This window comes from Scyliorhinus torazame, chromosome 1 (genome assembly GCF_047496885.1).
Source record: "Scyliorhinus torazame isolate Kashiwa2021f chromosome 1, sScyTor2.1, whole genome shotgun sequence".
Taxonomy (NCBI): Eukaryota; Metazoa; Chordata; class Chondrichthyes; order Carcharhiniformes; family Scyliorhinidae; genus Scyliorhinus; species Scyliorhinus torazame.
In genome coordinates, this window is record NC_092707.1 from 35,824,926 (window position 1) to 35,852,699 (window position 27,774).

Here is a 27,774-nt window from a genome sequence, read left to right on the forward strand (position 1 = left end):
AGACCTGAACCACTCATTGTGTGATAAAGTTTTGTCTCACATCACATTTACTTCTTTTACAAATCACTTTAAATCTATGCCCGCTTGTTCTTGATCCTTTAATGAGTGGGAACAGTTTCTCTTTATCTACTCTGTACAGCCCCCTCATGATTTTGAACATCTCTATCAAATCTCCTCTTGACCTTCCTCTCTCCAAGGAGAACGTCTCCAATCTATCCTTCTAATTGAGTTTTTTCATCCCTGGAACCACTCTTATATACCACTTCTGCACTTTCTCACATGTGTTCACACTCTTTCTATAGTGTAGTAGGCAGAACTCAGCATAATATTCCAGTTGAGGACCAACTATATAAGTTTAGCATAACCTCCTGTGCTCTTGTACTCTATGCCTCTATTAATAAAATCCAGAATACTGTGGGAAGGATTCTCCGTTCCTCAGACTAAGTTGAGGCCGGCGCGAAATTCGTGGAGTTTCTCGACAGCAAAACTGGTGCCGCACGTGGACCGCTACTGTTATGGGGCTAGCACCGGTGCCAAGTGGAACAAATCGATTTCAATGAGAAATGGTGCGTGATTCGCCAGTTTTGCAATTGACATTCAGGAGGCTGATAAGCTGCAGGCGCATATACACACTTCACTCCCCACTCAAACCATCCCAGCGAACAAGATGGCAGCAAGACACGAGGCCCCAAGATTCAGCAATGCTAAGCTGGAGACCCTACTGGACGCGGAGGTGGAGCGGTGGATGACCCTGTACCCTGGCCCGGGAAGGAGGGGGCCCCCCTCCCCAAAAGAAAACGGAATGTGGCATAACCCCCACCCTGCACCACATGCCGGCATCCATACCGGCTGGGTGCTGTGGCCACTGAGGACACCAGCTACCCACCACTGTGCTGCATGCATCAGACTGTCTTAACACTGTCGTCCCATCGTGTGTGGCCTCCCCCTCACACCCCCCCACCCCCGCCAGGGAGAAGGCCATCCACAACTGCCGGGAGCAGGAGAAAACAGGAGGGGGACTGCCAGACCTGCAGCCCCTCACCATGGCAGAGCAGAGGGCCCTAGATATTGACGGTGGCCCGGAGGAAAGGGAGGTCTCCGTGGTGGAGTGTGGATGCGGGCGAGGAAGTGGGAGTTGCGGTTCTCCATGGCACATGTGTCATCCCTGCCCCCCAACACCACCCTCACTCCCATGCCACCCTCACCCTACACCACCCACACGCTCATCCCACCGGCCCGCGGTCTAATCATGTGTCTTGCAGGAGTTGCTTGAGATGGGGCGGGTCCATCTGATGTTCCCCGCCCCCAGTGCCACTGCTGGAGCAGCCCCCCCCCCCCCAATCCCTATGAGCTGAGCAGCGACGAGAGCAGCTCGGATGTCAGCCCCCGCCAGGAGACCCCAGGGCTCGAGTCAGAGGATGATATTGACTTTCCGTCACAGCTGTCTCCAACACTCTCCACCATCTCAGAAATACTCACCTCGGTTGGGCACTTTAGAATCATAGAATTTACAGTGCAAAGGAAGGCCATCCGGCCCATCGGGTCTGCACCAGCTCTTGGAAAGAGCATCCCACATAAGCCCACACCTCCACCCTATCCCCGTAATCCTACCTAAGGGCAATTTAGCATGGCCAATCCACCTAACCCTGCACATGTTTGGACTGTGGGAGGAAACCGGAGCACCCGGAGGAAACTCGCGCAGACACGGGGAGAACGTGCAAACTCCGCACAGACAGTGACCCAAGCCGGGAATCGAACCTGGGCCCCTGGAGCTGTGAAGAACTGCTAACCACTATGCTACCGTGCTGCCCCTACTACCGTGCTGCCCAAAGTGGAAGCTCCTGGGACACTCTCTGGTGCGCACCACACAGCTGATCCGATACAGCAGGTGGAGGTAGGAAAACCCGAGGGGGCGAAAATCGGAGGGCAGGCCGACCCCAGGGACTAGCTGTCGGGCGTCTGGAACAGACAGTCCCATCGTTTGTGGAGATGCAGTCGCAGAGCCAGGAACTGCATGAGGGGTTGTCAATGAGCATTCAGTATTTGCAAGTCCAGTTGGAGGAGTCCAGTAGAAGATGGTACTGACAATGCATGCCACCCATGCCAACACCGCACGGGTGGCCTCCGCAGTGGAGGCATTTTGGGCGACGGTTTTAGCTGTGGATCAGCATGTCCAAGGCCTGCGGCATTCTGTGCAGACACTGACCGAGACCCAGGACAGGGTAGCCGCCTCACACGCAACCATGTGCCAGAGGCACCTGGAAATTGCAGCAATGAGCGTGGCCCAATCACAGCAAATCATAACTGGGAACATCGGCGGCATTGCCCAGGCTCTGGCCATTGTGGCCCAGTCCCAGAGGGAAATGGCCCAGTCCCAGAGGGAGACGACACAGTCACTGGCTGACGTGACACAAATCCAGAAGGTGGTGGCACAGTCACAGCGTAATGTGGCGCAATCCCAGATGGAGATGGTCCACTCCCTGTGCTCCATGGCCACGGGCATGCAGACCCTGGTTGAGATCTCCAGGACTGGCAGCGCCAGGTGGCAGAAAATCCTTAGGGGATAGATCCATTTGCACCCTCGACCCATGGAGTAGCAAGGGGGCCATTGCGTGCCCTGAGGGAGGAGGAGGTGATAGGGCCTGTAGTGTTACTCCTGCAAGGGAGGTGCCGGAACACCGCAGCACCTCAGACTCTTTCCCTTCGCCCACTCCTGCCCTGATGCATCTGGTGGGCAGCGGGCGGATCAGGGCGGCACCAACACCACCTTGGACACCCGAGCAACAGCCTGGCCCATTCAGGCCAGTTTGCCCCAAAAGACACCTGCCAATGGGGACCCAGGTCACAGGGCGGGTATCACAACAGGCCATCTCCTCTCCGTCTGGGGACCCACCTAGACGTAGCATTATGGCCCCTACGGCCAGAAAGTTAGACACCAGTTAAGTTGGCACGGTGCAGGCACAGTTTATTCATTGGGGCCAGGGCACAAATTTGTATATATTTGGTCATATTAAACACCAGTTACCACTGTTACAACCTTTCTTGGAGCTCTGTCGGAAGTGTGTGAGGGGTGGGCTGGCCAGACCAGCGAGGAGGTGCAGGGAGGGAATGGGTGGACGTTGAGGGTGGCTATTGCCCGCCCCCCCCCCCCCCCCCCGGAGGGTTGGGTGCAAGGGTGGGGGCACCCATACAGCAGGTGTCACCCTGCAGAACCAGGGGCCATGGTGGGTGGACAGTCGGGTGCACAGACTGTGGCAATGGCAATCTGTAACTGGACACCACCCCGGGGGGGGGAGGGGTCAGGTCACCCCGTCCCCGTCTACATGTCCCGTTTCTTCGCCCGCCACCCCACAGCCAGGCTGGACAGTGTACGTGCGTTTCGGAACGCACTAATGTCGCTGTTGAGGTGCCGGAGAATTGCGATTTGGCATCAAATTGATGCCCCCTGCGATTTTGGCATCGGAACCTATTCTCCACCAAATCACGTTTCGCGATTTCAGCGTCAGCCAATGGAAAATTCTGCCCTATGTGTTTTATTAACTGTTCTCTCCAGCTGTCCTACTACCTTCAATGATCTAAGCACATATACAGCCAGGGGTGTCTCTGCTCCTACACCCATTCAAGAATTTTACCCCTTATTTTATACTGTCTGTCCATGTTCTTCCTACCAAAATGCATCACAACGCACTTTTCTGTATTGAACTTCATCTGCCCATTCACCCAACTTGTCTATGGCCTTTTGAAGTTCACAGTTTACAATATGTTCAAGTTTTGTGTCATCTGTAAACTTTGAAATTATCCCTTGCACACAAAGATCTAGATAATTAATATATATCAATAAAAGCAAGGCTCCCAATACCAACCCCCGAGGAATACCACTACAAACCTTCCTCCAGCCTGAAAAATATCCCTTGACCATTATTACTCGCTGCTTCCTATTATCCAGCCAAATTTTGTATTCATATTGCTAATGTCCCTTTTATTCCATGAGCTATGACTTTGCTCACAAGTCTGTTGTGTTGCACTGTATCAATTAAATGTTGTAAACTGTGAAGTGGACAATGTAGAACTTCAAAAGGACATAGAGAAGTTGGGGGAGTGGGCAGATGAAGTTCAATACAGAGAAGTATGTTGTGGTGCATTTTGGTAGGAAGAACATGTATGCTTCTGAAAGTTCAAGAACACAACATCAACAGCATTACCCTGATTGACCCTTTTCTGTTACTTCCTCAAATATCCCTAGGAAGTTAGTTGAACATGATCCCCTTTAGAAATCCTTGTGGCTCTTCCTATTCAACCCACATCTTTACTATGTGACCACTAATTCTATACTGAATAATTGTTTCTAGTAGCTGGCCCACCACTTAGAAACATAGAAAATAGGAGCAGGAGGAGGCCATTCGGCCCTTTGAGCCTGCTCCGCTATACATTATGATCATGGCTGATCATCTAATTCAGCCTTATCCTGCTTTTTCCCCCATATCCTTTGATCATGGCTGATCATCTAATTCAGCCTTATCCTGCTTTTTCCCCATATCCTTTGATCCATACTTATGTTAAACTGACTGGCCTGTAATTGCTGGAGCTACCTTGACAATGTTTTCTGAACTAGGGAGTAACATATGCAATTCTCCAGTTCTCTGGCATTTCCCAAGTGTAAAGAAGACTGAATGATTATGGCCACGCCCCTACAATTTCCATTCTCCCTTCTTTCAATATCTTTGGATGTATCTCATTTGGCCCTGGTGTCTTGTCAACTTTCTGCAATGACAGTCTATTCATCAAATTGATCCAGTGTACATGAACAGGCGCCAGAATGTGGCGACTAGGGGCTTTTCACAGTGGCTTCATTGCAATGTTAATGTAAGCCTACTTGTGACAATAAAGAATATTATTATTATTGAATGGCAGAGTAGGCTCAGTAGGCCAAATGGCCTAATTTTGCTCCTATGTCTTATGGTCTTATGATCACCACCTCCTAAACTGACATGGGATTTACTTGATCCACATCATTTCCATGAACCAGGTCCAACAGTGCGTATTTTCTTGTTGAGTACCTACACCTGTAGAACATTTTCCTGAACATAATTTAGGAACTTCTGCCCCTCTCTGCCACTGTCCAGTCTACGTTTGGGTAATTATAGTCCCCCATTAAAACTACTCTGTTTGCATCTCTCTGTAATTTCCTGAAGATTTGTTCTTCTGCATCCTTCTCACTAGTTGGTGGTCTATAGTCTACACTGAACAATGTAATTGCACACTTTGTTCCTTAGCTCTAGCTCTAACCAAATTTATTTTGTCCTTGAATCCTCTGGGACATGTGGTTTCTCCAGCACTGCAGTGCTCTCCCTAACCAGTACCGGCACCCCTTCCCATTTCATTCCTTTCCTATCTTTTCTGAACACCTTGTACGCAGGAATATTAAACCTCCAGTCTTGTCCTTCCTTGAGCCAGGTCTCTGTTATTGTCACAAAACCATATTTCCACAATGCAATCTGTGCCTATAACTCCCCAATCTCATTTACTGTACTTTAGGCACCATTACTTTCTCCCTTACTCTGACCTCACCTATTCACTTACTATGCTCTATATTAATGCTTTCTGTCCCTCTCAGTATTTTGTGCATCTTGGATTTCCTCTCTAATATTTTTTCTTGGTCCCTACACCCCTGCCGAGTTCATTTACAGCCCTCCCCGACAGCAACAGCAAAATGCGTGCAAATAACTCAGTCCCAGCTCTGCTCAGGTGCAACCCATCCGGTTTGAACAAAGAACAAAGAAAAGTACAGCACACGAACAGGCCCTCCAAGCCTTCTACAATCTTCTACACTTCCTGGGTCCGTATCCCTCTATTCCCATCCTATTCATGTATTTCTCAAGATGCCCCTTAAATGTCACTATCGTCCCTGCTTCCACCACCTCCTACGCCAGTGAGTTCCAGGCACCCACTACCCTCTGTGTAAAAAAAACTTGACTCGTACATCTACTCTAAACCTTGCCCCTCGCACCTTAAACCTATGCCCCCTAGTAATTGACCCCTCTACCCTGGGGAAAAGCCTCTGACTATCCACTCTGTCTATGCTCCTCATAATTTTGTAGACCTCTATCAGGTCGCCCCTCAACCTCCGTCGTTCCAGAGAGAACAACCTGAGTTTATTCAACCGCTCCTCATAGCTAATGCCCTCCATACCAGGCAAAATTCTGGTAAATCTCTTCTGCACCCTCTCTAAAGCCTCCACATCCTTCTGGTAGTGTGGTGACCAGAATTGAACACTATACTCCAAGTGTGGCCTAACTAAGGTTCTATACAGCTGCAACATGCCAATTCTTATACTCAATGCCCCGGCCAATGAAGGCAAGCATGCCGTATGCTTTCTTGACTACCTTCTCCACCTGTGTTGCCCCTTTCAGTGACCTGTGGACCTGTACACCTAGATCTCTCTGACTTTCAATACTCTTGAGGGTTCTACCATTCACTGTATATTCCCTACCTGCATTAGACCTTCCAAAATGCGTTACCTCATTTGTACAGGTGCCATCTCTTTCAAAGCAAATCCTAGTGTCCCAGGAATCTAAATCCCTCCTTCTTGCACCATCTTTCCAGTCATGCATTCTAATGTCTTATCCTCCTATCTCTGTACTGACTTTCATGTGGCACTGGGAGTTATCCATAGATTACTACATTTCTACATTTGAGGTCCTGCTTGCTAATTTTCCATCTAAGCTTCCTAAATTCTGATGGCAAGATCCCATCCCCTTCCTATCCAAGTCATTGGTACCAATGTGGACCACGACCTTTGGCTGTTCACGTTCCCCTGAAGAATGTCCTGCGGCCGCTCTGTGACATTCTTGACCCTGGCACCAGGCAGACAACATACCATCCTGGAGTCATGTCTATGGCCACAGAAACACCTGCCAGTTCCCATGACTAATGAATCCCTATGACTATTGCTCTTCCCTCTTCCTTCTTTCCTGTACAGCTGAGCAGCTTGTTGAACCACAATACAAAGTAATATACAAATATAAAATAAAATGAATTTAAATAATTTTATTTTCACTTACATGCAATAAAATATCTAGAAGCTGAAAATAGTTGCAAATGTCAAACATGGGTCAGATGGTATCTGTGAATTTCTCATGATATCTGGGGGTTACCATTGTCAGGAAACAAAAGTGGACCAGCCATATAAATACTGTGGCAACAAGAACGAGTCAAAGGCTAGGAATCCTTCAGCGAGTAACTCACCTGCTGACTCTCCATAGTCTTTTCACCATCTACAAGGCACAAATCAGGAGTGTGATGAAATACTCTCTACTTAACTGGATGAGTGCAGCTCCAACAACACCCAAGAAACCTGACAACATCCAGGACAAAACAGCTCTCTTGACTGGCATCCCATCCACAAATGCTCCCTCCCTCGAACCACTGACCCACAGCGGCAATAGTGGGTACCATCTACAAAATGCACTGCAGGAACTCTCCAAGGCTGCTTATAGACAGCACGTCCAAGTCCATGACAACTACTACCTCGAAGGACTAGATCAGTAGAGACATGGGAACACCACCACCTGGATATTTCCCTCATAGCCACTCACTATCCTGATATGTAAATGTATTGTTATTCCTTCACTGTCACTGGGTTAAAATCCTGTAACTCCCTCCCTAACATCACCTGGACGGCAGTGGTTCAAGAAGGCCATCTTCTCAAGGGCAATTGGGGATGGGCAATAAATGTTCCAAGAATGAATTTTTAAAACTCAGTAAGTAAATGTGGTGCCAGTATGCATCAGAATGATTTCAGGTTTAATCCCCAGTTTACTAAAGTGCTGTGATAAGGTTTTAGTGGGAATGAATCCAGAAGAATCACTCGACACTTGGCATGCTTCAACATCAAACAGTCCGCTGGGATTAGCAAGCGTCTTTCCGCTGGACATATGAACTCATAAACATTTTACTGTTACACAGCCTCTGTCGAATGGACCCAAATTCCATAACAAATATTGGTTGCTAGGCAGCAGAGGGCTGCACAGTCTGCTTAATACAGATTGAATCCTCCCTTCTCAGCTGTCCTTGGGTTCCCTGGATACCTATAGACAAGGACTACCTTATCTGCAACTCTGTGTTACAAGCAGCATTCCGTCAGGGCAGCTGCTGATAAAGATTTTCTTGCAGAATAAGCTTTTTCAGTGTGAGTCTGTGGAAACTAAGGGTTTACATATGTGGCCAAGCTAGTTGGCTAAAAGGCCCATGATGCCTTACAACCTGTTATGCTCTGTTTGGAAGCAGATTTTAGGATTATTTAGGATTGTTAGTGTGTATTATGGTATGTGTATTAGTAAGTGTGTATAGTTATAGTTAGTGTGTGCACTTAGGAGTGAGATCTGGGAACAGGGCTAGTTAGCTTACTAATGCAACAGTGCAGTGTGTGGAAGCATAAAGGTTAGGGAAACTAGATTTTTAAAGTACTGCTAGAGGGATAGATCACAAGTTATAACAAGTTATAGTTAAAAGTGTGCCACTTTTAACCCAGTGACAGTGAAGGAATAACAATACATTTACATATCAGGATAGTGAGTGGCTATGAGGGAAATATCCAGGTGGTGGTGTTCCCATGTCTCTACTGATCTAGTCCTTCGAGGTAGTGTGCATGGATATGCATTCAACACGCATACATACATTGCAAATGTCTCTGCCCTGGGCCTCATGCCTACAGAAGGGAACCTCATGAAGCTGCTTTTTACACATGGCACTCTGCCAAGCAATATCAGACAGCAGGTCAAATAGAAAGGAATCATGGTAGATTCCGAAGATGGGCTGTTTAATGAAGAATAGCATTTAGTGTAGACAAGTACATGGTAATGAAAACTAGGGTAGGAAATAAACTGGACACACTTAGGAGTGAGATCTGGGAACAGGGCTAGTTAGCTTACTAATGCAACAGTGCAGTGTGTGGAAGCATAAAGGTTAGGGAAACTAGATTTTTAAAGTACTGCTAGAGGGATAGATCACAAGTCCCAGAAGTTGATAAGACATCTCTGATGTACAGTGTTAGCTCATACCCAGAGTAATCAATACGGCTTTGGGTTCCATTTGACAGCAGAGATGTCATGGGAGTGTTGGTATATAGTTCAGTGGCACCAGTCGGTCCCAGCTCTGGTTGCCTATCCTTTTGCAGGTTAACTCCCTGGAACTGTTCAAGTACCCAGGAGGATAACCAGGAAAATCCATTCTCATCTGAGTTGGGTTTTTGCCCCACAAGCAATCCGTTAATTTTTCTGAAGATCGATTAAATTAACACCAGACAAGGTGCTGTTTACTTCATAAACTACTTTATTCCACAGTAGATATAAACAAAAAAAATATGATAAAAGTCATTTGGCATAATCGGTTCCTGGGCTGGAGCTTTCCGGCCTTTCGCACTGGCGGATCTTCTGGTCCCGCCAATAGCGCACCCCTACCGTGGGTGAGGCCTGCATTCAATGGGAAACCCAACAGCGAGACCAGAAGATCCTGCCGCCAGCCAGTGGCGGGCCGCCCGTCGGTTGCATAGTAAATCCCGTCCATGGAAAGAGTAAAGAGTATGCTAGTCTCTGTTTGCTACATTAATTTCTTCATTCAAAAATACAAACTCTCTTTGAACAATAGAGATTCCACACTTGAAGTCTGCTGTTTCTTCATAACTCTGTCACAACCTCTTTGCTGCTTTCCTCATTTCTAATGTTTGAGTTGATGATTATTAAGCTCCCTTCAAAGACTCACACAGATGTATGATATTTGTCACATGCAAGGTGCCTGACACCTCCCTGAATGATCAAACATTGCCGGAGATCTGGTCATTGTTCACCCAACTGCCTGTATGTCTAAGTATTTGATATAAGGCTGGCTTGTGCCACAAACAAGTATTAAAATGTATTTTGTCGATGTATTTTAATGGAACAATGTTGAGAGTTTGGAATCATGACAATAATGCATTTGACTTTCTTGCCTCACAGATCACTTCTGAAGATCAAACACCAAGGAAAACAACATTTCAGTCCACACAGAAAGAGCTAACTGGTGAGACAAAATATTTTGTTATTTAAATAGCCTTGTCATTCCAAAATTGGTTAGATACATCACAGGTTCCTGGTGTCGATCTCAGATATGAACCATATATTTGCAGTAAAAAGATTCAAAGGAATTTTGAGCAGCTAGGTGTTTATGTTGATGGATTGATGTTCTGGATTGAGCCGTCAGGAGTTCAGAAACCATTTTTTTCTGCAGGCAAAAGACTGTAACAGAAAACAAGATAACCTACTTGCACCATTAAGTTGTTAAGAAGCATTTACAGTGCTTTTTTCAATACTGTTAGCATTTTGTATAGAATGGGATGGTTTGGGATGGAGTTGGGCTTGCTGCCCCTGGATGCCGATTGAAGGCCACTGGCTGCCGGATGCTGAGGCGGGAGGTTTAAAAGCTACCCCAGTTCTCCACAATGTTGTCCCAATTGTTTTATTAAAGATCAGGTCCTCAAGTCCTCACCCTCCACACCCTCACTCATTCCCTTGTGCATACATAACAACCCATGCCACCCCTCATACCCTTCATGCCAACTCATAGCCCCCTATAGCTCTTAAGCCTATTTAGCCTCAACTCATTCCCCCAAAACACCCTCTTTGCCCTTGTACTCTCAACTCATCCTGTATCGACCAGATGCAGACCTCAGGAGACATGCTGCGATTAAATGTAGTAAAGTTCTAAATGTCTATTGCAGACCACTATGTAAAAAAAATACTTGCATCATTTGGGGCAGCACGGTAGCATTGTGGATCGCACAATTGCTTCACAGCTCCAGGGTCCCAGGTTCGATTCCGGCTTGGGTCACTGTCTGTGCGGAGTCTGCACATCCTCCACGTGTGTGCGTGGGTTTCCTCCGGGTGCTCCGGTTTCCTCCCACAGTCCAAAGATGTGCAGGTTAGGTGGATTGGCCATGATAAATTGCCCTTCGTGTCCAAAATTGCCCTTAGTGTTGGGTGGGGTTACTGGGTTATGGGGATAGGGTGGAGGTGTTGACCTTGGGTAGGGTGCTCTTTCCAAGAGCCGGTGCAGACTCAATGGGCCGAGTGGCCTCCTTCTGCACTGTAAATTTGGTGAAGTCCATTCAATACATAAACCTCCTCAAATAATTAAAAAATAAAAACAAACATTTTAATCATAACCCCACATCAAAGTCTGCAAAATCTTTAATAAGATTTGAGTTGTCAAACTTATCTCCTGTGATAATCATAGGTTGTAGAAAAGCAGCCAAGCATTAATTATAAAATAATGATAGCACTAAGGATTATGTCGGCAAACAGCTATTGAAACTGCTAAAACATATCTTTTTCAACTTTCAACGGCACAGGCAGTTTTTTATTCATTTTTAAAGGACTGACCATAACGTGACAGCGTAACAGTTCTACTGACCTTATCAATACCGAGTTAAAATGTCTCTGCTGAGTTTGTGTGGCTGTCACATTCTGCCCTATCCCAGTTCCTCGGTTAAAATGGGGCCAGGGCTTATGGATAAGGGTCCCATCCACCATTTTTAAGCCCCTGAAGTCTTCATGATTCCACCGAAATCGGGACCAATATTTATATTTGTGTATTGTAGTTCTTTTACAATGATTATATACCTACAGTCACTACATTACTCATACAAATGATAGAATGAGATACATATACAAATGCTATTCTCACATGAACATTAAGTAGTCTGGGACCAGTATTTTGTGCTTGTGCTAGTGGCCTCATGTGCACTTTTCGGCTTTCCACATCTGAAGATCATTGTCTTTTGCTATGTTCTAGCCTAATTGTGGCGATATCCTTTTGCTACTTCGTCCAATTGACAATTTAATTCAAGAACCTAGACTGTGAGACTTGGCAGGCTATCATTCAATCATGCACTGCTAAAGCTGATCCTATGATATTCACACGTTAATGTGTTTTAACAGAAGTTACTGGATAACGGTACAAAATATTAATAACCTTTCCGTGGTTAGGAATTGCTAATACCAGTTGGAGCACTCTTAATATTGCCTTGGATGAAAAAGTAAATTCAGCCTAGACTCGGGGTTAAACTTGAACCTTGGACCTCCATGCTCTGGAGTATTTTTTGATGTTTTCCCAGCAAATTCTGCAAAGTCTTTTTACTGATGAAGATCTTTTATGGTTTTTCTGTGACAATAGACAAGATGTGCAACAAGTATTTAATCCCAGTCAATCATGCTGATGTATTCTGCTAAGGATGCCAAAATGAATCCCACAGTTTTAAATTGATACGTTAATTAGGAAAAATGTTTCCCTCTAATGCCTGGCAATTTCTTATTATGAGCTTGTAATGTTTCCATATTTGGTGTGTTTACATTGATTCAGTGAAGTTTTTATTTTTGGGTGAGATGATACACACCAATCAGATAAACTTTACAAACATCTGCTTGTTCTATTTTAGCCTCTCTGCAAAGACTAGCCTCATAAATGTGCTTTCCCACAGAGTAGAAAGTAAAACAGCAAAAAAAGGAAATGTGTGGTTATGGTGTAAAAGCCATGTCACTGTCTCACATTTTTTATCCCAATAAGGAAATAATTTTTCCAGTAGGTATATTCCAAACAAGACACAGTGCAACCCGTAATAATCCACTGCTGAAAGATTCTCTTAATCTTCACTGGCTGCATTTCAAACTTAAATTAAAACAACTGCACAATCTCAGACTTTGGATGTTTGTTATAAATATTTAAGTCAGCAAATTAAACAGATTAAACTTGAACCTTTAATTAAACTAATTAACTCTTTCCTTCAACTGTTTTCTCTTTCACTTCTCCCCTAAAGGCAGTCATGTGCTGAAATACAGATCTTGAGGGAGCCACCCAGTGCCTTCCCAATCTTTTACAGTGTGTGTTGTCAGGCGAATGAAACCTGCAATGGTACAAATAAGATTGATTCAAATAAGCTGATTCCTGCACAGACATTTCCCAGAGTCTTGTCCGTCTGCTTTTGTAGCTGGAGATGTTGTATGGTAGGGAGAAAGATAGAATATAGTTTGTTACACTTTCAACCTCCTTCAATCTAGCAGCTGATGTTTGGTTTTCCTCCTTTGGGGAGGAAATTACTATTGAATGACTATTTGTTTTTTTGGGGGAGGGTAAACTAATGGGGCTAGGAAACCTCCTCACCCTCATTCAGATAACTTGGTAATAATTCTCTAAACAGATTCTCCCCTGACTTTTCAAGTTTCTATTTTGAGTAACCAAGCTAAGTGAATACCACATTCAATGCTAAACTAATTTGGTTGTCATTTGGGCACTAATAGTGGTCTCAATATTATGGTATAGGGAGGGAAAGTTAGCATTATTGCTCAGTGTCCAGCTGTCAGGAAAACAAAGGTAGTTTTAAGGGATTTCTATTTATTGGTAAATATTAGAAAGGAGGTATAGTTTTAAGTGGGTATAATCTATTGTTTCTGTGTTAGAAAAGGTAAACCTATAGTTAGCTTCATGCTGGACAAAGGTGCTTGAATGTGTGGGGGTTTTGGTTTCAGTTCTAACTCTGTTTATATTGTCCTCAGAGGGGTTATGACATGGAAAGCAAATAAAAGTTTGGAGCAGAATAAAGTCGATACCTGTAACCAGGGCCATTTTCCAGAGGGAAGAGACTTTATTTGTTCTTAGTTTAAGTGGAGGCCAAGGCAGTGAGATAGGTAGTGAGCGAGAAGCCATCTCTCGCAGCTCTGCTACAAGATGTTGGTTTAGAAGGCTACAGAGCGGGAATGTTTAAGAAGGGTAGCAAGGATAATCCGGGAACTACAGGTCGGTGAGCCTTGCGTCAGTAGTAGGGAAATTACTGGAGAGAATTCTTCAAGAGAGGATCTACTCCCATTTGAAAGCAAGTGGACGTATTAGCGAGAGGCAGCACGGTTTTGTGAAGGGGAGGTCGTGTCTCACTAACTTGATCGAGTTTTTCGAAGAGGTCACAAAGATGGTTGATTCAGGTAGGGCAGTGGATGTTGTCTATATGGACTTCAGTAAGACCTTTGACAAGGTCCCTCATAGCAGACTGGTACAAAAGACGGGATCAGAGGTGAGGTAGCAAGATGGATACAGAACTGGCTAGGTCATAGAAGGCAGAGAGTAGCAATGGAAGGGTGCTTTTCTGATTGGAGGGCTGTGCCTAGTGGTGTTCCGCAGGGATCAGTGCTGGGACCTTTCCTGTTCGGAGTGTATATAAATGATTTGGAGGAAAATGTAACTGGTCAGATTAGTAAGTTTGCGGACGACACAAACGTTGGTGGAATTGCGGACAGCGATGAGAGGATACAGCAGGATTTAGATCTTTAGGAGACTTGAGTGGAGAGATGCCAGATGGAGTTTAATCCGGACAAATGTGAGGTAATGCATTTTGGAAGGTCTAATACACGTAGGGAATATACAGTGAATGGTAGAACCCTCAAGAGTATTCACAATCAGAGAGATCTAGGTGTACAGGTCCACAGGTCACTTAAAGGGGCAACACAGGTGGAGAAGGTAGTCAAGAAGGCATATGGCATGCTTGCCTCCGGGGCATTGAGTATACAAATTGGCAAGTCATGATGCAGCTGTATGCCACACTTGGAGTATAGTGTTCAATTCTGGTCGCCACAGTACCAGAAGGATGTGGCGACTTTAGAGAGAGTGCATAAGAGGTTTACCAGGATGTCGCCTGGTATGGAGGGCATGAGCTATGAGGAGAGGTTGAATAAACTCGGTTTGTTCTCACTGGAACGACAGAGGTTGAGGGGCGACTGATAGAGGTCTACAAAATTATGAGGGGCATAGACAGAGTCGATGGTCAGAGACTTTTTCCCAGGGTAGAGGGGTTAATTACTAGGAAGCATAGGTTTAACGTGTGAGGGGCAAGGTTTAGAGGAGATGTACTAGGCAAGTTTGTTACACAGAGGGTAGTGGGTGCCTGGAACTCGCTACCCGAGGAGGTGGTGGAAGCAGGGACAATAGTGACGTTTAAGGGGCATCTTGACAAATACATGAATTGGATGTGAATAGAGGGATGCGGACCCCAGAAGTGTAGAAGATTTTAGTTTCGACGGGCAGCATGGTCAGCGCAGGCTGGAGGGCCGAAGGGCCTGTTCCTGTGCTGTACTTTGTTCTTTGTATCTCTTAGCTTTGCTGGAAGAAACGCCAAACATGGAATGCTGGCTAAGAAAACAAATGTAGAGATATAAAGAGCTGCTATCTAAAGCAATTAGAGAAATTAGACATAGACATAGAACTTACAGTGCAGAAGGAGGCCATTTGGCCCATCGAGTCTGCGCCAGCCCTTGGAAAGAGCACCCCGCTTAAGCCCACACCTCCACCCCATACCTGTAACCCAGCAACCCTTCCCAACTCCTCTGGACACCAAAGGCAATTTAGCATGGCCAATCCACCTAACCTGCACGTCATTGGACTGTGGGAGACCAGAGCTCCCAGAGGAAACCCACGCAGACATGGGGAGAACGTGTAGACTATGCACAGACAGTGGCCCAAGCCGGGGAATCGAACCTGGGACTGGAGCTGTGAAGCGACAGTGCTAATCTCTGTGCTACCGTGCCACCCAATTAAGAGAAATTACTGTTCAGTGAAGTCAGAGCTGAAAAGGCATTGGATCGTGAGAGGCCAGAAACATATCCCAGTGGTGCTAAGGTTTGTGAGCAATTACTAGTTTTGTGAGAAATTATTTGAAAATTGTGGAAATCGCTGGACCTCAGGACTTTGTGTTAAAGCTTTTAAAGACAAAGGAAATTTGAAGTTAGATGTGTAAAACCTGAAAATGAATCATTGATGGAAGCAGCGGAGGGAAAACATTGTTTAAAATAAGATTTGAAAGTGTGTCTTTTTGAAAGTGGAGTTTGGTCAGTAAAGACTCGATGGGCTGAATGGCCTCCTTCTGTACTGTCGGGATTCTATGAAATCACTTGTGGGGAACCTGGAGTTCAGTGAGACAAGTTGGCTCACTGTGTACAAATCATCTGGGGGACTTTGACGGGAAATCCACAGAAATTCACTTGGGTTCCGAGTGGAGTGTGTTTTACCACAGCCAATGTGTGTTTAAAGGGACTGTGTGTTACTGAACCCAATATAGCCTGAGATATACTTTGTGAACCATGTCCACCTTAAAATCTGTGTATATTTGTGAAGCTAAGGGGGAACAAAAGGAATATTGCATCATAAGCTATACTTTTTATGTTTAATAAATGTTTTTTTTATTGTTGTTAAAACTAATTCGAGGTCCTGTGATTCTGTTTCTTCCACATTTTTGTTTAAAAAAGGAAAAGTTATGGGGTGGGATTCTCCATTCCTGCGGCTAATTGCCGGTTCGAACGGAGAATCCGCGGGTGGTCTACGCAAAGAAAGCCCTTTACTGATTCCGGTATCGGTGAGGGGCTAGCACAGGTGACGACCAAATCTCCTGCCTCCTGCGCTGAAAACGGGCGGAGAATGGTCGGGTCCCAGACCGCGCATGCGCACGACAGACGACCTGCAGCGGTCGTGCCGTACAACAAGGTGCCGGCCGTGCGCTGACCTGACCCGCAAACTGCGACCCCACACTCCACCCCCTGGGCACTCCTCACCAGTCACCCAGCCCTCACGGCATGGATCCCGGCTGAGTACGGTGCCACATCAGGTTCAAGATTTCTGTGAGGGCACGTGTTCCCGTGCCGTCGGGAACTCGCCCCATTGGGGGCGGAGCATTGTGAGTGGGCTGGCTGATGAGGCACCAACGACATTGCGACTGCGTGCGGCACGATTACGCCGGTTTGGATGGGGCAGAGACTCGCAAACCGGCGTCGGCCCCTATTCTGATGTCAGAATCGATTCTCCGCCCCATCGCCGATTACGACATCAGCGTCTGGCAACGGAGAATCCCGCCCACGTTCTTTTGAGCCATGGTTCCATTCTGGAGCTTCCTGTCCAGTTAAAACATCAACTGGGATCGTAACAAAAGGGACCTGCTAAAAATTATAACTGTACATGTAGTAATTGGTAAGGATAAAATCAATATTGATTTGAGAGTCTTAACTATTAGTTTTAATAGTTTTTCTGCACCGTTTGCTGTTTTCAATGTGTCTATACTGTTTGCAATTATAGTTTTGTTTCTGATCTGGAGGTTTAGTATGCACCACAGCGTGATCACTAGTTTAATCCGTGTTAACTCCCAGTTTATTTTCTCCACCAATAATTTCTTTTAATCTGTTATCTCTAGTCTCTAGTTTCTCTTTTCTCTTCCTTCAAGTCTTTTGCGAACTTATCCTGTTCATGAACCTGCTGTATGTTGACCACTCCACTTTCTGTCCTCATTCCCATGTTAGATGATGATGTAAGCATTTCTCTTTCTCTCCAAGACTGTCCCTTTCCCTTTCAAATTTTAACCACCACTCCTTCCTCGAAGATGCTGCCTTGAACCATTGTCGCAAACTACTGTCTGATCGTCAACCTTCTTGTCCCCTTCAAAGCTTTTAAATGTGTTACTGCTTGCCAAATAAATGTTCTTTTCTTTAACTATAGCTGAATATATGAATCACAGAATAATACAGTGCAGAAGAGGCCCTTCGGCCCATCGAGTTTGCACCAACGCATGAAAAACACCTGACCTGTCTACCTAATCCCATTTGCCAGAACTTAGTGCATAGCCATTCTGACATGCCAAGTGCTCATCCAGGTACTTTTTAAAGGATGTGAGGCAACCTGGCTCTCTCACCCTCCCAGGCATGGGATTCCAGACTGTCACCACTCTTTGGATAAAAAGCTTTTCCTCAAATCCCCCTTAAACCTCCTGCCCCTCACCTTGAAATTGTGTCCACTTGTAACTGACTCATTAAACTAAGGAGAACCTCTGCACCCTATCAACCCTCTCCATGCCCCTCATAATCTTGTACACCTTGATCAGGTCGCCCCTCAGCCTTCTCTCCTCCAACGAAAACAACCAAAGCCTATCCAACCTCTCTTCATAACTTAAATGTTCCATCCCAGGCAACATCCTGGTGAATCGCCTCTGCACCCTCTCCAGTGCAATCAACTCCTTCCTATAAAGTGGCAACCAAAATTGCACACAGAACTTCAGCTGTGACCTCACCGAAGTTCGATACAATTCTAACATGACCTCCCTAGATTGATAAAGGCAAGTGTCCCACCACCCTATTAACCTGCCCTTCTGCCTTCAGCGATCAAGGGACAAACACTCCAAGGTCTACGAGGCCCCCAAAGCGATCCCTGACCTGACCCCCAGCCTGGGCACCTATGGAAGAGTCCCCGGCTACCTGCATCCCCTCCCTCAACACCAATGCAGGTCATCCCCCGGCCTGATCCAGTGGGTGCAAAAAATGCCAGCCTGGCACCTTGGCAGTGGCCAACTGGCACACTGGCAGTTCCACCTGGATACCTTGGCAATGCCAAGATGGCACCCAGGTAGCACTATCAAGGTGCCAAGGTGGCACCAGCAGTGCCAGGGCACCACCCTGCCCAAAGGGAATGCAGCTGGGGGCATCTGATCCCCTGGGTGACCCCCACGAGTGCTGTTCCGTCTGGTCCCCGTTTGTGGTGACCAGTGTTGAACGGTGCTCGCGCGAGGTCTCAGAGGCGAAGGGGATGAATCACAAAACCTTAGGTATCTCGGAATCTGCACGGAGTGAGGCTAGCTGTCTCACTCTAACATGCAGATTTGCCAAAAAGTGATCCTATCCACAATGGGCAAGTTTGACATCGCAACGTCTCGCAAGATCTTGTTGGATCTTGTGAGGCATTGCGAGCCGGGTGGATTCCAGGAGCGGGGTGTGGTGGTATGTATTAGGGGTCATGTGGGACTGTGAAGCCAAGATGCTATTGGCTGACAGATCCCGGGTCCTGGTTGGCTGCCGACTCCTGGCTTCTCCCCGCAGCTTCATTCTGTTGCTGAGCTGCTGGGGACAAGCATCGCTTAATAAAGCCTGGATCGACTTCATCACTTCTCGTCTCTCGTAAGTCATTGTGCGCTACAATTTATTAAGTGAGCTTAAAAGACTATGGAGCTCCGGATCGCCCAGGAATGCCTGCGGATCAGCCCCCACACAGCGAACTCGGCAGCAGTATTCAAACACTGGCAAGCATGCTTTGAAGGCTACCTCCGAACAGTCCCCGGCCGGATCACAGAAGACCAGAAAATGCAGGTCCTGCATTCGAGGGTAAGCCGGGAAATTTACCCTCTCATAGAAGACACAGAGGATTTCCCAACGGCGCTCGCATTGCTGAAGAGCATCTACGTTCGGCCCGTTAACCAGGTCTACGCGCGCCACCAACTCGCGACGAGACGGCAAAGTCCCGGAGAATCGCTAGAGGAATTCTACGCCGCGCTGCTAATTTTGGGATGGAGCTGCAGCTGCCCGCCGGTGAACGCGATCGAACACACGGACCTGCTAATTCGCGATGCATTTGTGGCAGGTATGAACTCTCCCCAAATCCGCCAAAGACTTTTAGAAAGAGAGTCGCTAGGACTCTCAGAGGCACGGGCCCTTGCAGCTTCCCTAGATGTGGCCTCGCAAAACGCCCGCGCCTACGGCCCCGACCGCGCGGCAGCTCCTTGGGCTCCGTGGACCCCTGTCGCGACAAACCCCCCCCCCCTCCCCCTCGCAAGCTTGCGCGGTTAAAGCGCCAGACCATCCCGGGGGGGCCCGCTGCTATTTCTGCGGACAAGCGAAACATCCCCGGCAGCGCTGCCCGACCCGCGCAGCTATTTGTAAAAGCTGCGGCAAGAAGGGCCATTACGCGGCAGTGTGCCGGTCCCTGGGGTCGCCGCAATCCCCGGAGAAGAACGAGCCCAGCACATCCCAAACACTCCACAACCCCCCCCCCCCAGCGCCCCATGTGCGACCCGCGGGCGCCGCCATTTTGGGTCCCGGGCACCATGAGGGGAGGATGGGCGCCGCCATCTTGTGACCCCCCCAGCGACGTGCGATTCTTGGGGGCGGTCATTTTGTCCACCCCCGACCACGTGTGATCCATGGGGGCGGCCATTTTGTCCACCCCCGGCCGCGTGCGATTCATGGACGCCACCACCTTGGTTGACAACAAAGGACCCCAGAATCGACGGCTCCACGGGGTCCGAAGAAGACGCCGCGACACTACTACCACGACTGGCTTCGGTGACACTGGATCAATCGCGGCCCCGGACGCTCCAGACGACGACAACAACGGTACTGGTCAACGGATACGAGACGCCATGCCTGATCGACTCCGGGAGCACTGAAAGTTTTATTCACCCAGACACGGTAAGACGCTGTTTTCTGACCATCCATCCAAGCACGCAAAAGATTTCCCTAGCTGCAGGAATCCACTCTGTAGAGATCAAAGGGTTCTGCATCGCGAACCTAACGGTGCAAGGGAGGGAGTTTAAGAACTACAGGCTCTACGTCCTTCCCCAACTCTGCACGCCCACATTACTGGGATTAGATTTCCAGTGTAACCTGCAGAGCCTAACATTCCAATTCGGCGGCCCAATACCCCCACTCACTATCTGCGGCCTCGCAACTCTCAAGGTTGAACCGCCGTCCTTGTTTGCAAACCTCACCCCGGATTGCAAACCCGTCGCCACTAGGAGCAGACGGTACAGCGCCCAGGACCGGATATCTATTCGGTCTGAAGTCCAGCGGTTGCTGAAGGAAGGCATAATCCAGGCCAGCAATAGTCCCTGTAGAGCCCAGGTGGTAGTAGTAAAGACCGGGGAGAAGCAAAGGATGGTCGTAGACTATAGTCAGACCATCAACAGGTACACGCAGCTAGATGCGTACCCTCTCCCCCGCATATCCGACATGGTCAATCGGATTGCCCAGTATAAGGTCTTCTCCACCGTGGACCTCAGGTCCGCCTACCACCAGCTCCCCATCCGCCCAGGTGACCGCAAGTACACCGCCTTCGAGGCAGACGGGCGTCTATACCACTTCCTAAGGGTCCCATTTGGTGTCACAAACGGGCTCTCGGTCTTCCAACGGGAGGTGGACTGAGTAGTTGACCAGCACGGGTTGCAGGCCACGTTCCCGTATCTCGACAACGTAACCATCTGCGGCCACGATCAGCAGGACCACGACGCCAACCTCCAAAAGTTCCTCCAGACCGCTAACGCCCTGAACCTCACATATAACGAGAAAAGTGCGTTTTTAGCACAAACCGGTTGGCCATCCTGGGATACGTAGTGCGCAATGGGATAATAGGCCCCGACCCCGAACGCATGCGCCCCCTTATGGAATTCCCCCTCCCCCACTGCTCCAAAGCCCTGAAACGTTGACTGGGTTTCTTTTCATATTACGCCCAGTGGGTCCCCCAGTATGCCGCCCGCTAATACAGTCCACTACCTTCCACCTCTCGCCAGAGGCTCGCCAGGGCTTCAGCCGCATCAAAGCCGATATCGCAAAGGCCACGATGTGCGCCATCGACGAGTCCCTCCCCTTCCAGGTCGAGAGCGACGCATCCGACGTAGCTCTGGCGGCCACCCTTAACCAAGCGGGCAGACCCGTAGCCTTTTTCTCCCGGACCGTCCACGCCTCAGAAATCCGCCACTCCTCAGTGGAAAAGGAAGCCCAAGTCATAGTGGAAGCTGTGCGACATTGGAGGCATTACCTGGCCGGCAGGAGATTCACTCTCCTCACCGACCGACGGTCGGTAGCCTTCATGTTCGATAATGCACAGCGGGGCAAAATTAAAAATGACAAGATCTTAAGGTGGAGGATCGAACTCTCCACCTTCAACTATGAGATCTTGTATCGTCCCGGAAAGCTGAACGAGCCGTCCGATGCTCTATCCCGCGGCTCATGTGCCAACGCACAAATAGACCGCCTCCAAGCCCTCCACGAGGACCTCTGCCACCCGGGGGTCACTCGATTCTACCATTTCGTAAAGTCCCGCAACCTCCCCTACTCTGTGGAGGAGGTCCATACAGTCACCAGGAACTGCCACATCTGCGCAGAGTGCAAACCGCACTTTTTCAGGCCGGATAGAGCGCACCTGATCAAGGCTTCCCGCCCCTTTGAACACCTCAGTTTGGATTTCAAAGGGCCCCTCCCCTCCACCGACCGCAACGCATACTTCCTGAACGTGGTGGACGAGTACTCTCGTTTCCCCTTCGCCATCCCCTGCCCCGACATGACAGTGGCCACAGTCATTAAAGCCCTTGGCACCATATTCACACTGTTCGGTTGCCCCGCGTATATCCATAGCGACAGGGAGTCCTCCTTCATGAGTGACGAGCTGCGCCAGTTTCTGCTCAGCAAGGGCATAGCCTCGAGCAGGACGACCAGCTACAACCCCCGGGGGAATGGGCAAGTAGAGAGGGAGAACGGCACGGTCTGGAAGACCGTCCTACTGGCCCTACGGTCCAGGGATCTCCCAGTTTCCCGGTGGCAGGAGGTCCTTCTCCACGCGAACCCGCAGTACGCCTACGTGGCATACCCCGACAGCCGACAGGACACGGTCTCCCTGCGGGACATGGCGCCCGCCGGCAACACACACACACCCCCGACACCGATCATCCCCTCCCTGCCACCGGCGCACCCCGCGACCGCCCCCTTCCCGGGGGGATCGGTCCTCCTCCCGTGCCCGGCCAGGAGTAAAACAGGAACAAACACCGAAACGCTCCCGGAGACGACAACGCCTGAGCAAGCACCTGCACCACCACCGGGGCTGAGGCGATCGACGAGGAAGACCAGACCGCCCGCTCGACTCGTGGAATCCGCGTGACACCAAGAATGTTGTTGTAACAAAAATCTTTTGCTAATATTGTAAATAGTTCTCACAAACTTGTACATAGCCCAGTGTAGGGCTAAAACTGTAGTAACACTGTCCGAAATCTTCCTTCCAGGTCCAGCCTTGTAAACCCCTACGACCATGCGAACCACCACCCTGCCGGGTTCCTTTTTAACAAGGGGTGAATGTGGTGGTATGTATTAGGGGTCATGTGGGACTGTGAAGCCGAGATGCTATTGGCTGACAGATCCCGGGTCCTGGTTGGCTGCCGACTCCTGGCTCCGCCCTGAAGGCGGTGTATAAGAACCCGAGCTTCTCCCCGCAGCTTCATTCTGTTGCTGAGCTGCTGGGGACAAGCATCGCTTAATAAAGCCTGGATCGACTTCATCACTTCTCGTCTCTCGTAAGTCATTGTGCGCTACACGGGGTCTCCCACCTTTTATCGGCCATGCAGCGCCGTGGCGAGCTGCTTTTCTTGTGCTGCGTGACCATTGATTTGCCACTTGAATGAAGCAACTGAAATTAAAAGTCAAAAACGACATCCTCTTAGATTTGAGCCAGGGAAGTGGAATCAAAATCTGCGAAGATTGGAAGAGAAAGGAATTAGGACACTAAAAGATTTGTTTCTTGGGGGTCGGTTTGCAGGATTGAAGGAGCTGGGAGCAAAGTATGGAGCAAAGTATGGGCTGGAGCAGGGGGAAATATTTAGATACACGTAGGTTTGAGACTTTACCAGAAAGATGCTACAGAACTTCCCAGAAGAGCCGGCTTCCACATTGCTGGAGGAGGTGCTGACGACAGGGCACTGGAGAAGGGAGTAGTATCAGCGGTTTACGGGACTATTTTGGAAGAGGAGAAGATGCCGCTGGAAGGGATCAAGGCAAAGTGGGTGGGAGAGTTGGGAGAGGGTATGGAGGAGGGGTTCTTGTGTGAGGTGCTCCAGAGGGTGAACGCCTCCACCTCATGTGCAAGGTTGGGCCTGATACAGCTGAAGGTGGTGTATAGAGCACACCTTACAAGGGTGAGGATGAGCCGGCTCTTTGAGGGGGTAGAGGATGTGTGTGAACGTTGTGGGGAGGGCCCTGCAAACCACATTCATAGTTTTGGTCCTGTCCAAAGCTGGATGATTACTGGAAGGAGGCTTTTAGGGTTCTCTCTAAAGTAGTGCACGTGAGGCCATATTCGGGGTGTCATACCAGTCGGGGTTGGAAACGGGCGCGGAGGCGGATGTTGTTGCCTTCACCTCGGTGATCCCCCGAAGGTGGATCCTGTTAGGGTGGAGATCAACCCTCCACCCTGTGCCCTGGCGTGGCGGGGGGACATGCTGGAATTCTTGACGCTTGAAAAGGTCAAATTTGAACTGAGGGGAAGGATGGAGGGGTTCTACAATTCATGGGCATTATTCATTTTTCACTTTCGAGAATTGGATTACATCGAACATTAGGATGGTGTGGGCGCTGGGAGGGTTGGGGGAGGGGGACTGGATGTGTTAATGGTGACTATGGGTGATTCCCGATTCCTTTTTGTCATTTGTTTATGTTAACATGCGGCCTAATGTTTGGTGGTTTGGTGGGAGGATGGGATTGTTGTTATTGATATGGGGATTGACATTGCATTTGTTACTGATTGTTGTTTATTATTGGGTGTAAATTTGGGTGGAAATGTGAAATGTGAAAAAGGAGGAGAATAAAAATATTTTTAAAAACCAACATCCTCTATGATTATGCTATTGTCATGATCTCCTTAGAGACTGATAACTTTAACAAAAAAGAGTATTTCTAGGGATCAATGGAAATCAACTGAAGGACAAGAATTTACATTTTGAGACTTTTACTTTAACAAATAGACGACAATAGACATAAATTAAACACTACTTTACAGGAAATTAATAGACTGAACTAATCAAAATAATTTTCCATTAATTAACTAAAGCAATCAAGCTATGTCTAATGACTGCTTTTGTGATGTACCACACTTCTAGCAGATGTATAGCATTACAAGAACTTGTCCCAACTTATTCCTAGCTTTCCATTAGGCCACACCGGGTTGCAACTTCCATTGCCCTTGGAAGGTCAGTCTGCTTAGCCCAGTCTCCGAGATCCAACTCTTACCAGCAAAGCCCACATCAGTGACTCCTCTTCTGTCCATTCTGTGTGTTTTCTTTGACCAGAAAAACAGTTCTTACCAACATCTTGCTTCTACATTGCCTTCTCTCTCCAAAAAGCAGCTGTCCTTTTTCTATGCCAAGGTTTGAAAATTGGCACTTGGTTTATCATAGTTTTGGTTTGAGTTTTGTTTCCCCGCAACTACCAGATCAAATGGGCCTGCCTCCAGGCAGAGGTTTCAGTATAACCATCATTTCCCTCTCCAAAACGTTCTGCTTCACCTTAAATTAGATATTTTAAAACATGATCGTCTTGTGACGTTCTTAATTTGTGAAGTCATGGCATACCTTCTTTTGTCACCCTCCTTAATCTCTTCAGCTATTGACATGGTCAAGCACATCATCCTCTTTCAATGCCTCTTTCCTGCTGTGTGACTGCCTGCACTTGGTTCCAATTTTACTGAGCCAATTTAGCCAATGCATATCCAGCAATGGCTTTCCTGCCTTGTATAGCTGCCAAATGACCTATCCTTGTGCTCTCCATTGAGATTAGGTAGGGTGGTAAAAGAGGTGGGGGGGTGGCATTATTAATTAGAGATAGTATAACAGCTGCAGAAAGACAGTTCGAGGAGTATCACCCTATTGAGGTAGTATGGGTTGAAGTCAGAAATAGGAAAGGAGCAGTCACCTTGTTAGGAGTTTTCTATAGGCCCCCCAATAGTAGCAGAGATGTGGAGGAACAGATTGGGAAACAGATTTTGGAAAGGTGCAGAACTCATAGGGTAGTAGTCATGGGCGACTTTAACTTCCCAAATATTGAGTGGAAACTCTTTAGATCAAATAGTTTGGATGGGGTGGTGTTTGTGCAGTGTGTCCAGGAAGCTTTTCTAACACAGTATGTAGATTGTCCGACCAGAGGAGGGGCAATATTGGATTTAGTACTGGGTAATGAACCAGGGCAAGTGATAGATTTGTTAGTGGAGGAGCATTTTGGAGATAGTGACCACAATTCTGTGACTTTCACTTTAGTAATGGAGAGGGATTGGTACGTGCAACAGGGCAAGGTTTACAATTGGGGGAAGGGTAAATATGATGTTGTCAGACAAGAATTGAAGTGCATAAGTTGGGAACATAGGCTGGCAGGAAAGGACACAAGTGAAATGTGGAACTTGTTCAAGGAACAGGTGCTACGTGTCCTTGATATGTATGTCCCTGTCAGGCAGGGAAGAGATGGTCGAGTGAGGGAACCATGGTTGACAAGAGAGGTTGAATGTCTTGTTAAGGGGAAAAAGGAGACTCATGTAAGGCTGAGGAAACAAGGTTCAGACAGGACATTGGAGGGATACAAGATAGTCAGGAGGGAACTGAAGAAAGGGATTAGGAGAGCTAAGAGAGGGCATGAACAATCTTTGGCGGGTAGGATCAAGGAAAACCCCAAGGCCTTTTACACATATGTGAGAAATATGTGAATGACTAGAGCGAGGGTAGGTCCGATCAAGGACAGTAGCGGGAGATTGTGTATTGAGTCTGAAGAGATAGGAGAGATCTTGAACGAGTACTTTTCTTCTGTATTTACAAATGAGAGGGGCGATATTGTTGGAGAGGACAGTGTGAAACAGATTGGTAAGCTCGAGGAAATACTTGTTAGGAAGGAAGATGTGTTGGGCATTTTGAAAAACTTGAGGATAGACAAGTCCCCCGGGCCTGACGGGATATATCCAAGGATTCTATGGGAAGCAAGAGATGAAATTGCAGAGCCGTTGGCAATGATCTTTTCGTCCTCACTGTCAACAGGGGTGGTACCAGGGGATTGGAGAGTGGCGAATGTCGTGCCCCTGTTCAAAAAAGGGACTAGGGATAACCCTGGGAATTACAGGCCAGTTAGTCTTACTTCGGTGGTAGGCAAAGTAATGGAAAGGATACTGAAGGATAGGATTTCTGAGCATCTGGAAAGACACTGCTTGATTAGGGATAGTCAGCACGGATTTGTGAGGGGTAGGTCTTGCCTTACAAGTCTTACTGAATTCTTTGAGGAGGTGACCAAGCATGTGGATGAAGGTAAAGCAGTGGATGTAGTGTACATGGATTTTAGTAAGGCATTTGATAAGGTTCCCCATGGTAGGCTTATGCAGAAAGTAAGGAGGCATGGGATAGTGGGAAATTTGGCCAGTTGGATAACGAACTGGCTAACCGATAGAAGTCAGAGAGTGGTGGTGGATGGCAAATATTCAGCCTGGATCCCAGTTACCAGTGGCGTACCGCAGGGATCAGTTCTGGGTCCTCTGCTGTTTGTGATTTTCATTAATGACTTGGATGAGGGAGTTGAAGGGTGGGTCAGTAAATTTGCAGACGATACGAAGATTGGTGGAGTTGTGGATAGTGAGGAGGGCTGTTGTTGGCTGCAAAGCGACATAGATAGGATGCAGAGCTGGGCTGAGAAGTGGCAGATGGAGTTTAACCCTGAAAAGTGTGAGGTTGTCCATTTTGGAAGGACAAATATGAATGCGGAATACAGGGTTAACGGTAGAGTTCTTGGCAATGTGGAGGAGCAGAGAGATCTTGGGGTCTATGTTCATACATCTTTGAAAGTTGCCACTCAAGTGGCTAGAGCTGTGAAGAAGGCCTATGGTGTGCTCGCGTTCATTAACAGAGGGATTGAATTTAAGAGCCGTGAGGTGATGATGCAGCTGTACAAAACTTTGGTAAGGCCACATTTGAAGTACTGTGTACAGTTCTGGTCGCCTCATTTTAGGATGGATGTGGAAGCTTTGGAAAAGGTGCAAAGAAGATTTACCAGGATGTTGCCTGGAATGGAGAGTAGGTCTTACGAGGAAAGGTTGAGGGTGCTAGGCCTTTTCTCATTAGAACGGAGAAGGATGAGGGGCGACTTGATAGAGGTTTATAAGATGATC

At 47.7% G+C, this 27,774-nt stretch overlaps 1 protein-coding gene and 1 long non-coding RNA gene across 4 annotated transcripts in view; one reads left to right on the plus strand and one right to left on the minus strand.

Annotated features, from left to right (window-relative positions):
• smtnb (smoothelin b) overlaps positions 1–27,774 on the plus strand; it is a 772,002-nt gene that overhangs the window by 432,149 nt on the left and 312,079 nt on the right. For both annotated transcript variants that reach the window (XM_072486160.1, XM_072486170.1), the window contains exon 8: positions 9,993–10,056. In XM_072486160.1, the coding sequence (XP_072342261.1) occupies positions 9,993–10,056 (64 nt within the window). The remainder of the gene's footprint in view (positions 1–9,992; positions 10,057–27,774) is intronic.
• LOC140397713 (uncharacterized) overlaps positions 1–27,774 on the minus strand; it is a 63,235-nt gene that overhangs the window by 19,959 nt on the left and 15,502 nt on the right. The gene's annotated exons all lie outside the window — the stretch shown is intronic.